At 40.6% G+C, this 12,817-nt stretch overlaps 1 protein-coding gene across 7 annotated transcripts in view; it reads left to right on the forward strand.

Moving 5' to 3' along the window:
* The window catches only part of dachd (dachshund d), a 120,474-nt gene that overhangs the window by 99,291 nt on the left and 8,366 nt on the right, over nucleotides 1–12,817 (forward strand). For all 7 annotated transcript variants that reach the window (XM_042494546.2, XM_042494549.2, XM_088083473.1 and 4 more), the window contains exons 7-8: nucleotides 8,650–8,795; nucleotides 12,589–12,736. In XM_042494546.2, coding sequence (XP_042350480.2) covers nucleotides 8,650–8,795; nucleotides 12,589–12,736 — 294 coding nt within the window. The remainder of the gene's footprint in view (nucleotides 1–8,649; nucleotides 8,796–12,588; nucleotides 12,737–12,817) is intronic.

The raw sequence follows: 12,817 nt of genomic DNA on the forward strand, positions 1-12,817 counted from the left end.
GCTCAGTATATCCAGTCTGGATTAGAGCCAGCCTTCGTCGACGCTCGTTCAGCAGCAACAGAACGGCACAGAGTCTCCCTGTAGGATTGCAATGCCAGGCAATGACACCAATGTGTCTCCCTTTACCCCCCCTCCTTCTCCCAAACCCAGCGAAGCTCTGATCTAGCAGCAGGCTATCTGGCCAACCACACCAAGCTAATACTTGTTCCATTAAAACCTGGTGATTACGGGGGATTTCCTCTCTGTTTGTTTGTTTGAATGCTTAATTATCAATATGTAATTGGCATGTGTATTGTGATGTTGGGTGCATATTCGGTGGCATATTTTTACTGGAATGCACATTGCTATCGGGTGGAAACAGGACTCCCCAGTCACTGTCTAAGTTAAGCTGCATGAGAAGTTGCTCTAATGAATTAATAAATGCTAAACAAAGGAGAACTAAACAAAGAGTGCGAAATAAATGGCTTGATGATTAGTGGGTCAGAGAGATTAGCGGGGTATACAGTACAAATGATCCCCCTCTGAAATGGGAATGATTCAGGCAAAATACCCAATCAATAGTTGAGGCCAATTTAATCTCTGGGATTCTTCTGTCAATAAACGGACCCGGTCAACGGAGGTCAATATGCAAAGACAATCCAAACACCTTCAAAGTGCCTCACTATAATGTCCTTCTGTCAGTATTATCTTCTTTGGACTCGTAGTCAATAGGTGAATTACAGAAATCTATTCAAGTCTTCCTGGCTGCAGGGTTTGTACGTTCATGAAAAACACGTAATTGGTAAAATAGCAATTTCCAGGTTATATTATGGAAACTTTATATACCCTGAATGTTTTGGAAAAGTCATAGAATTTTGTATGGTTTCAAGGACTGAGAGGAATTTGAAAATCCAAAGATAATTTCTGTTTTTCTAGTTTCTGGCTGTGATATATTGTGTCTCTTTATTTGGGCAGGGCATGTTTTCTTAAAAAAAAAAATGCCAAAAAATTTTAAAGGAAAAAAAGATGTCCACAATTTTTGAACTAAAATATTTTAAAGAAAAAAACTCTTAAAATATCACCAAGAAATTTGCAAGGAAAAAAATGCAAATAAAAATCAACCACATTTTTTTAAAAAAAGAAAAAAAATCACACACATTTTTTCTTTGAAAACTGCAAAAATAACTTTTAAAGAAAAAATGGTGATGCCATCCAAACCCACAAATTTCTGAGACAGAAAAGACACGTTTTCTTTAGAAATTGGCAGTAAAATTAAAACAAATACAACCACAAATCCAGCCCCTCCCCTCTGATAAGTAACAAATAGTCTCTACGTTTTATTTAAATAATCAGTTCTAATCCTGTTCTGAATTCATTGTTTTTTGTTGTTATTGTTTTTTTAATAGTATATAGTATTTAAAAAAAGCTATTACAAAACAGTATATAGTATCAAAAAAAGCTATTACAAAACAGTGAAAAAGAATCGATAAGCAGTATCGATGTCTGTTTCATAGAGTGTACAGTCATGAAGAAATGCCTTGAAATCATTGAGCAGTCCTGAAATGTATTGGCTAAAATATGAATGAACCCTGCAGCTGTCATTTTCTTTTCTTAGTTTATTTTTGCCTTCAGTTTGGACTTAAAAAAACTAAGGTCATGGATTTACTGCTGCGATCTCCAACCTTTAATCACCTCGCCCCGTTCTGTTTCCACCATTCTAACTGCGATCGTCTCTCCACAAAATGCCATTTTGTCTCCACTACTGTTCGCTTTAAGAGCTCATTTGAAGGTGTGCGCTGGCAGAAACAAAAGTCCTGTATGCTTTTATGCAGTCATCACAGTCAGCCAAGCCTGTAATCCTCAGAGGTCCGATAATGACATAGCCCCTGCATTTATTACATGGAGGAGAGGAGAGAGGGAAAACGCTGACTTTGAACAAATGAACACTCTGACCTTTATGCAATAAATATGACATGGGCCGCATAAAAAGACAAGATATCTTCCTCCTGAATGGAAGTCAACACGGATTCTGCTCCCTTGCCTCTTGCTCTCTCTGTTTCCATTTCCCTCTCTCTCTCCCTCCCTTGCTGTTTTTTCTCCCCCCTTTTTTTTTCCTTTCCAGCTAACAGTTAAACAAATGATGAAATCGATTTTAATTGTTGGCACCATAATATTCTAATCTATGCTCCAAAAGCACAATTTGTAGTTCATAATTTTCTCCACTGTGCTATACATAATGTACATTGCAGAATATTACGGACAGTCATCACTCTAATCGCCATGCATGATTAGATTTTTAAATTTAATCATTAGCGGGAGTTTTCTCAGCAATGAAAGCAATAAAAAATAGTCTTTATCCATGCCAGGAAAAGACAGTTTTAACAGAGAGAATCAACCTTTAACTGTGTCTTTTGTGATCTCGCTGTGATCCCAATTGAGCATCGCGATTGTCTTCTTTTGTCACCTCAGACCGCCTCTCTGACAGTAAAGGATTTATGGTTATTTCCTCCATGCAGCCTGTCCATCTGTGGCTCTATCTTCATGTGGCCTTGAGAATACGATTCAATTTATTAAGGCAAAGCAATGGACTCATTACTTTAAAAAGGTGGCAAGAGAGGGAGTGGGAGAGAGGGAGAAGTGACACACTGAATTGGTTATTAATGGAAAGGCACAGCCATAGGGCAGTTGAAATTTAATGATATCCTACAAGAAAATATGAGGGTGTCACTCTCCAAAAAGTCATGCTAAATGTCAACATTTTAAGGTCCCGGCGCTAATTTTATGCCTGTGCACAGTAATGTTTTGGAGAGCATTTAGGAAACACGGCCCAGTGGCCAGCCTGATTATCCCGCTCACCTTCTCTCCTCTCTCCAAATGGGTTTGTGCAGCAAGCGATTTCATCTCTAAGTGAAGGGAACATTAGGGAGGGGAGAAAGAGAGAGCGATAGAGGAAAACACGCGGTTTGATTTTCATGCTGTGATAAGAGAGTGGGAGCCAAATGTTACCTGTTAATCTAGCCCAAACCGACCGGGGCTCTTGACTTTGTCCCCCAGCAGGGATGGGGCAAACACTCATTTTCCTCTCTCCGTGATGAAAAGGAAATTAGCTTAAATGTGATGAGGGCACATTAGTGTGTGTGCTGCGCATGTGTGTAATGAATGTGTGTGTGTGTGTGTGTGTGTTTGAGGCGATTTTTTTTTTTTGTTTGCATACCGATGCGTACGTGTGTTTTGTCTTTCTTCGCAGTGTACACAGGCTGTTACACAGACATATGCACAACATATGCAAGTGATAGTCATTCTAAAGGAATTTGTCTCGTATGGATTCATCACACATTCCCACAGCATGTCCTGCAGGTTCTTATTTACTTTGAGAGAAGTGTGGCTGCAAGTCAGTCCAACCCATCAGTAAATTATGGGCTTTCATGTGCAATTTTTCTATGCAGACGACACCTCGTTTCCACACATATTTCCTTATAGTACATGGAGTGCGCCCCTAGTGTTCAACCCAGTGTAATATGTCTTTTTATGAACGCCTGAAATGGCAGAAAAGTTCATTTGGAGTATTTTTTCACCATCCAAGTATGCATATGGACAAAAAGAGGACCAACAATGCATGATGACATATAGGTGAGGAGGCTGGCTTGTATGGTGTGTAGCCAGTTGTGTGAAACATGTTAAAAGATGAATGATCTGCTATGCATGCACCCTACGTGCTATGCCATCAAACTTTTCACTTAGAAAATATACATAAATAAAGCTGTATTACATTCATCAATCTGCTCGCTAATTTGTTTCTATGCTAACTTGCTGTGGCACAGTGCATATGGTCTGTGTGAAATCTGCTCGAACAGTTAAATAATTTTTAACACACGCAAATTCTGGACCAATAAAAATGGTAGGCAGGGTTTCACAAACATCAGATCACAGACGTTGGCATAAGAATGAATGATCTAGCGATTGATTCACCTGCGTACAGATGACGTGGAGATGAGGCACGAGTACTTGCGTACTCGATTAGCACGTCACTATTTGTTCATGTTTAGAGTCATCACTTTTTTTTGCTTTGAAAAAGAAAAGATAGTCATATATAAAATAAAACAGAATTTGACTCTGTTGTTTTTATTTAAAGTTTTCATTTTTTGGATGGGACAAATTGATTTAACTACCACCTAAAAATATCTGCACAGATCTATGTAGCAAAAACAACAGATCTGCACAGCTGCAGATAACATTAAGCCTTTCCTATTAGACATCACTCGATCTAATGCTAGAATGGCTAGCATGAAAAAAACATTGTATAAAGTCATATGAAAACAATCCGTGTCAATCATAACTTGCGACCAACAGAAGTTTGTGGTGGTGTGTTTTTCAGCAGAGATTCTGCCCTCTGCCTAGATTTTCTTATTTTCTGTGTTCGGGACATTTATAGGCTTGTTCACTCACCGCGCTCAGGTGAGGTCAAGACAAAAACGTAGCGACCAGGTGCCAGACCATAAGCAGCAAAAGAGGCAAAACAGAGACAAAATAAGAGGGAGTCAGGGTTGGCTTTGGCTGGTGAGTGTGCTTACAAACAGCAATCGACAATCCTGCATAATATACCTTCAAACCTGCGTGTCAGAACTTGTCTCTACAGTCTGTGCAGAAAGTTACTACCTGCTTTTTCACTTGGATGTTAAACTTGGACCTAACTCTTATGTTTTGTGATGTTTTGTTTTGCTTTGAATTGTTTTTTGCAAGTACTGAATAATAATTTAATGTTAGTCCTTGCACCTAAAAATGATTTCAAATGCCCATCCCGAGTGAAGACATTAATATTAACCTTCCTTAATGCTTGGAAACCTGATTTTAAAAGTGTGCAAATGTTGCAATTTAAACACAAGAGACATAAAGTAATATCTACATTTTATTTTAAAATACGGCTGTGACATACCATAAGAGCTCTTGTTTAAAACGATCACACAGTTAAAGCTGAATTTATTTTGCCCGAAAGACCCTCCAGAGTGCCGACATCATTTGCAAGATAAGCCGGGCTCATGTTTTTTTAAAGTGCTCAAATTGCATGCAACTACTTTTTTTTTGCCCAGCTCTGCATCACTGCATTTGTACCAGAAGACAGATATTTCCCTTGACAAGATTTTCCAAATCCAGCGCTTTAAGTGCAGGTGGAATAATGCTGTGTTAGCTGCTAATGGCTGTCCGAGAGGTCATAACTACTCCATTTGAAGGAGGCTGGTTTCTCCGCAGCCCTGGCAGGTCAAATCAAATGTAATTGTGCAGTGAAAAGCAGTGGCTCGCTTTGTGTTGGCTGCGCTGACAACCCTCCAGGTTTAGCATTCAGTTCTCCTGCTGGGAGGAACACAGGTTTGCAAGGACAAAGGCTTCACCTGTCAATATATCACACTGACTGGCCGGCCAAATGTACCTCTGCTCTCCCTCTCTCTTCCTCTCCTATCTCTCTTCCTCTCTGTCAGTCTTTCATTCTCTGCACACCCATTCTATTGCAGCCTCCTCTTCCTCGGCCTCACCTATCTATCCATCCATCCATCTTCTGTCCTCAACCATCTATCTCTCCTTCCTGGCATCCTTCTCATCCTCTTTCTCTCTTTCTCTCTCTCTCTCTCTCTTTGTGTGTCTTTCTGTATCTTCCTCCCCTCTCTCGCTTGCACTGCCTTCGTGTGAGGACTCAGCTGAAATGTCCTGAGGGACCCAGTTTCAAACACAGGAACCAGAAACATATGGCACATTTTCAACTCCCAAGGTCAATTACAGCTATTTATCCAGAGATTGCAGCTAAATTTCCCAAGGTTTCTTCTAGATTTACCACAGATTGCAATGTGTGTCTGTCACATTTTAAATCAGGCCAGTTTCCTCTCTCTCTGCTTCTCTCGTCGCTCCCTGTGACTTTCCATCAAATATTTCAAAGGCTTTCAAGTGGGTTTTAGACATGTTTTATCTCTGGTTATCATGTGCCCCATCTTTTTTGCCTCAGCTTTGCTAGGTCCAAGTGCCGCTTGCAACACAAATCTAATAACATGTAAATTGGAGATAAGCCCAGATCCCTCCAAGTGATATTTTTTACATTCATAGTTTGTCAAGTCAATTCCTGGGCCCCTGTTTTAGCAGCACAACACATGAGGAGTGAGAAAATTAACTGGATAGGTGATTCATCATTGCTAGCACACTGTCAAGGACTCCCTCTGCAGCTATTGAGAGCAGGGTGGAGGAGGAGGACGGAGAGAGGAGGGGAGGCGGGGGGGCGTTGTTTTAAATTATGGCATTTCATTCAGAATGCATTGTATTTACAGCGTCCCATTTTTATTTGTGGCTCCTATTATCCGCCGAAACAGTTGTGCATGAAATGTTATTTGTGACAGGGGTGACCTGCGAGTGTTTTTCCACACAGTATTTCATAGTCGGGGGGCCTTAACTGTACCTTTAGCGTACGGTAAGCACAAGAGGCTGTCACAGCTGCTGTTGGCAGCCTTGCTAGTGGAGAAATATCACCTGGAAACAGAGTACTCCATTCCACCGGCCCCCATCACTCCAACGCCTGTCGCTGTAATTAAGTTGAAGTCAATGATTCTGGAGCAATGGTGAGAAATAAACATGCAAACACATGCCAGCATTTGTAGCCAGGCACAGAGAAAAGAGGAGGGGGGGGGTGCAATAACATTAGAAGCACAGAAGCCACAGATCTCGATCGTGTTCTGCTGGAATTTACATTTGAGTTTCATTAAGCCAGTTTTGATTATATTGATTAAATTAGCCACTTATTAGCTTTCCTTTTCCTTTTTTTTAATGCCTGTATTCATGCATAGCTCCTGGTGGAAATGTTATCTGACAAGGGGTGCTGTACTGTAGTTGGAGTCTGTCGAACAAAACACGCTGTTTGCTTTTCCCAGAGCATGACAGGTTGTTTCCCCTGCAACAAAGCCATCAAATATTCTGTGTGATCCAACATTGTGTTGGAGGGGAGGCCTGCTGAGTGGGAAGCCGGAGTTTGTTAAAGCAATGATTTATGATTAATGCCAACACTAAATAAGGGACAAAGTGCCTACAGTACAAATCAATTACAAAGCTACAACAGCAGACCTTTCCCCGAGGTCTACTAACGTCTCTAGTTGTTATGGTGATTTTATTGGAGGTGGGTGATGCATGCATATAATGCATGCAATACATCTATATCAACCTGAGCTGGAGCCAACTGTAATGCTTTTGATCTTTGATTAGCTATTTTATTGAGATAAAATGGGACTTTCATGTTGTGCCACTGTATAAGGAGAGTGCATTTTATATTTCCACCCAGACGCCCACCTCAAAATGCAGACAGGACTGCACCAAACAAAACAAATTACCACAGGAGTGGCTTCTTAAAAGTAGGCAATTCATTATTTTTATGAAGTCAAATTATAAACAAATTTTAATCCATTAGGCAACCATCCATTCTAATTAATCAACAGGAGTGAACTCCATCTGAAAAAAGGAGAAAGGTTGTTTACTCTCTCCACGGACCAGCGGTGCATATTTCACCATCTTCCCCTCTCAGAGAGAGAAAAAAAAAAAAAACGTTCCTCAAATTACAAACCTAAACTGTGAATCCTAACACTCGACTTTTGGCGCGGAGATGTTTCCAGGGCATTTGCAGATGCTTGAAATAATCTCCAATGTTTTTGCTCAATCTGCTCTGAGGATGGGTGAAATAAATACTTTAAACTAATTAATGTAAGACCAGCTGTTCCCAGCACTTGGCTAGCGTTGGTGAATATTGATGGGAGGGAGAGGCAGGGCTGTTCGGCTCCACTCGCTGTTTGTACAAGATTCAGCCTGCCACATAAACAGATATGAATAGTGGATGAGAGCAGAGAGGTGCTGTGCACAACACAGCCAGGGTTCCACATTACAAATAAAACTTTTTCATTAAATTAACAATTAAACAGCTGATGGTGCAGACTTCCTGTGGAGACCCTTTTTTCGGCGGGGTGTGTTTAATAAACGGGCGCTCTGCAAGATGGTAGCACTTACAAATTGTTGGCTTGATAAAAGCTCGCTGGACAAAAACATGTGTCAGATCTGATGGGGCAACAAACAGCAGTGTCAGACATACTGTTTTAGTTTGACCAGGCTGTATCTGTGTCTGCCGCTTTGCCTCCTGCTTTCTCTCCCTCCCTCCTCTGCTCCTCTTTCCTCCTCTGAGGCCTGGTGGAGAGGCTGGACAGCAGATGGCAGGGCCCTACCCCTCCGCCGGTGATGAATGGAGGATGATGTCATCTTAGGTTTGACAGGCACCCGTGCGTGCATGCACAAAGGAAGCCCGAGCCTCTGGGGTCGAACCGCGGGCCTGCTTCTGATTTTGGAGTCCACATGACATCTCTTAAATGGAGGAAGCTGGATTTATGTCCTGGTAGATATTGTTGAACCCGGCACTCAGGCCTTGAGAAGAAGTAATACAAAAGGAATCTCCAAGGGACCAGTCACTGGGGGGGGGGGCAGGCTGGGATTAGCTGTTGGGAATCAATACACCCAGTCATTTCTACTGGTCAATTCAAGAAAGGGTCAATACATGTCAGCATCACCAAAAAACTACTCACATACTTAGTTTTCAGGTTTCAGGAATGGAACTCAATGAATTATTAATAAAATGCTCAATGTAATTATTTTTCTTTGCAGAGGACAACTCAATGTGCACCCCAACAGCAAGAGACAGCTACGAGAGGTTGTCATTGGCTGGACAGGCTCTGCCTCCCGGCTTCCCCTCACCATTCCTCTTCCCAGATGGCTTGTCGTCAATAGAGACTCTCCTCACCAACATACAGGTATTGTCCGCTAACGCAGTTGTGCCCTCGTAACAAGATAGAGTTCATACATTTTGACACAACTTGCTGAAAAACACTGGTTGGAGCATTAAGGTCAGCATCTTCTTTGAAACCTGGGTTGACATCAGTTTTCTTGTGCTGCGTTCAGACGCCTTTCACAAGCTTTTAAACCTTTGACACCTGAGCAACTTGGTTTGATTTCTGTCAAAAACTTGGGGAATGGAAGACAGTGAGCAGCTTGGAAAGAGATGGCTGCAAACCGCAAAAAATTATAAAAAGGCAATAAGAAAATAAATGACCTGAAAATTAGTAAAAATTATATGTGTGTGTGTCTGTGTATATATATATATATATATATATATATATATATATATATATATATAGAGAGAGAGAGAGAGAGAGAGAGAGAGAGGGTTTAAATTATTAGAAAATTATATTTTTTTCAAATGAAAAAATGTCTAGAAAATACTGTTTACAGCAGGTCCTTGCTCTGTGTGTTTGTTTATTTAATGTCCTGTTAAATTATTTATTGCTTTCTTTCCATGTTTTTGAAAAAAATCAAGCCAGTTTGCTCAAGTTACAAGCAGCTAAAGGATCTCGACACCTAAAAATCATACGTTGTTTTTTAAGCTGCTATGTGGAAAAATCCTCATGTGAATTGGGAATATTTTAAATTATTCTGATGCCAAGCAGCAACCTCCAGGGCTGAAGAATGAAGCCAACGCCGCAGTGCCAAAAACTGTAGTTCCTCTAATGGCCACTCGAGGCCCCATGGACCCTCAGTGTTAAAATGCCCAACTTTAAAGCAAAAGTAAACATATTTACAGTTTAGTACAAAAAGGTCTCTCTAGCTAATTTCAACATTCATGATAACTGATAAATGATAACTGTAAAACAGGAGTCGAAAACCAGTGGGTGACATCATGACAGCTGCGTCGATGATTTTTATATGGTTTGTCTACAAAACAAGGACACAATCTTGTAGCTGTGTGTGCCATGGTGTCTTTGTTCTTAACACTAGAGGGCGCTAAAGTTAAACATAATTAAAATTTATTTGTAGTGAAATATATCATACTGATATACTTAAGCTCACGGCTGTCTCCTCCAGAAAAGCTTTGGATGTTTGGTCTAACAGCTTGAAACATGCTTACAGTCAGTAAGAAGTGGTTTGACTTCCCTTATGTATAACCTGAATGTTAAGGGCTGGGTTGCATAATTGGTTAAGAAAAAATTGTAATGTTCAATTGTGTCTCCCAAGTTCTTTTGAGGGATTTAAAAATATCAAGATGTATATTGTTTATAGAGATATAGCCTAAAATATCACAATATCATTTTTAGCCCATATCGCCCAACCCTAATGGCGACTCTCTACAAGAGCCAATTTTTAGTCAAAAAAAATGGATGTCATCCACATTCTCCTTTCAGTTTACTTGACATGACCATCAGGACTACATACACACTCAGCTGTAAATCTGCATACTTTAACATTACCCGTCTACTCAGAGTGCCATTTAGGCTCCAGCTCAAACACCCTCAGTCAGAAAGATGAATGTATTTGCCTTCTGTCTGAGTGTAATGATGTGTGTACACTGCTGCCCTTCTCATTGCACTCGTACCATTGGCATCAGAGTCCTGCTTCTCCTTTGGCTCTGTGTGGTAATTAGAAAGCCACAAGTAAACCCGTCACGAGCTCCCAACACTCCACTAAGTCATCTTTGATAATGATCTTCGCCTTGAATATTTATATACAAATCAACAAAATGAAACCAAGCAGAAAATTAAGATAAAGCAACTTAGAATAAATTGGGGTCAGAAGAATCAACAATTAGTAAGATATAGCCCAGTGCATTTGATATAATTGCATGTGGATGGGGAATAATTGTGATGAAAGCGGCCGCGGTTGTGTACAGCTTTCACGCGAGAACACAGTATCTTTCAATTCAGGACTGTCAGGAGTATATTTACAATGGCAGAAATGTAATTGATACATGATGAGATACTTGTCATTCATATTATTCATTCCTGCTGTGCCATGTGAGGAGCTTGAAAATGTGCTACAGAGACTAATTCTGTGTATCAAGTCCAGCCCGCTTACAAATATCAGCTGTGGAGTTAAATAGGAAGAGAAGTATAGAAAAAAAAGCAGAAAAATATAAAAAGTCAGTCTGTGCAGTAAAGATGCTGACTTGCCTGTAAACCTTTTACTCTCCACTTAGCAGACTGGAGCTTTGACCAGGAGGTGAACTCCATCTTAAAGGGCCAGTCCACCCAAAGTCAGAAATACATACTCTTCCTCTTTCCCGCAGTGCCATTTAGCAATCTAGATTGTTTTGGTGTAAGTTGCCAAAGTGTTGGAAATATCAGCAGAAAAGATGTCTGCGTTCTCCTGAATATAATGGACAGGGTTCCCAAAGTCATGGAGTTTTGTTGCGTATAAATATAATTGTTCCAAAGATCTTATTAATATAAAATTTATAGAACAGTTTTCAAATTTTGTCCATTAAAATTAATGTAACTAGATGGCATTTGACTTGTGGTTCTTAAAGTGTCAAGAAAAAAAAAACCTCAACAGCAATGTCTCTTTCCAGAAATCATGACATGGGCAGTTTCATGTAGGAACTATTTTCTCTCTCCTAAATTACACCCACCAACCTACTTACTGTGCAGAGGGAAGCGTCTACTGCTAGCTCATGTGGCTAACATTAAGGCCCAGACACACCAAACCAACATCAAAGAATTACTGGCGACGAGGGCCGACTGTTGCTCACATTGCCGAAGTTTTGGCCAAGAGACAACCTCCGAGGCTGAAAAATGCAATTCATCAAATGTCAACTTAAAGTTCTAAAGCAGTGTAAATCCCCATAGACCCCTGTGTTAAAATACAAATAAAAACTGAAATGTTCAGCATCATATACGGCATAAATAAAATTGCTCCCTGAGGTTTTACAAAGTAAAAGTTCCTCCCAAGCTGACACTTTCTTTATACTTATTATTCATTAATTTTATCAGCGATCATTGAAATATAATACTGATACAGGTAATCATCAAAATGTCAAATATGGGCCCAAAAAATCAGTCGTCAGCTTGGTGTGTGAGGGCCCTTAATGCTCATCTGAAGAGGAAACAAATAATGTTCACATCTCTATGGCTGATATCTCCAATACTCAGCAACTCACACCAAAACAATCTAGACTGTTAAACAGAGCCACAGGTAAGAGGAAAAAAATATATTATTATTTGATTGTGGGGAGAACAGGCTCTTTAATTTTTGGTGTTGGCTGAAAGGCATTTTATTCTACTTTCTTGAATTTGAACTTTTTCTTTTCTTTTTTTTCAGCTCCAAAGTTTATTGTCACTTGTATTTCACAGCTTTGACCAAAAGGGGTCAGACACATCCAGCACTCTCACACCAGCAGCGTCATTACTCATTATTAAAAAAAGATTATTACAAAAATCTCTGCTAGATCCACGTTCATGTTCCTAGATCTTTTGGGAGCTGTGGAGCAGCTAAAAGATAATGACATCTCTGCAGATAAAAGGAGCAGCAGAGGTGGTGAGACGGCTGAAAGGAGTCATGTAGCAGCAGTCAGCGTTTGGCCCCGTGTTCTGCTTCACCACTGTGGGCAGTACAAAGAACTGCTGTGACACACTTTCACTGTGGTTTGCTGTCACTTCATCTTGAAGCTCTTAAATAGCCCACATCACTCTCTCTTTGCCCGCTCCCCGCTCTGCCTCTTTTCTCTATATCTGTGTGTGCATTTATATATATATATATCTATGTGTGTGTGTGCAGGGCCTGCTCAAAGTGGCCATTGACAACGCACGGGCTCAGGAGAAGCAGGTGCAGCTGGAGAAGACGGAGCTGAAGATGGAGCTGTTCAGAGAGAGGGAGCTCAGGGAGACTCTGGAGAAGCAGCTCGCCATGGAGCAGAAGAACAGAGGTACTGCCTGACGACTACCTGGCACTGAATCCTCCCTGTCAGCCGCACCGTGTGTGTGTGTGTGTGTGTGTGTGTGTGTGT

Source organism: Plectropomus leopardus, chromosome 10 (genome assembly GCF_026936395.1).
Source record: "Plectropomus leopardus strain MGB_pleo_1.0 chromosome 10, ASM2693639v1, whole genome shotgun sequence".
Lineage (NCBI taxonomy): Eukaryota > Metazoa > Chordata > Actinopteri > Perciformes > Serranidae > Plectropomus > Plectropomus leopardus.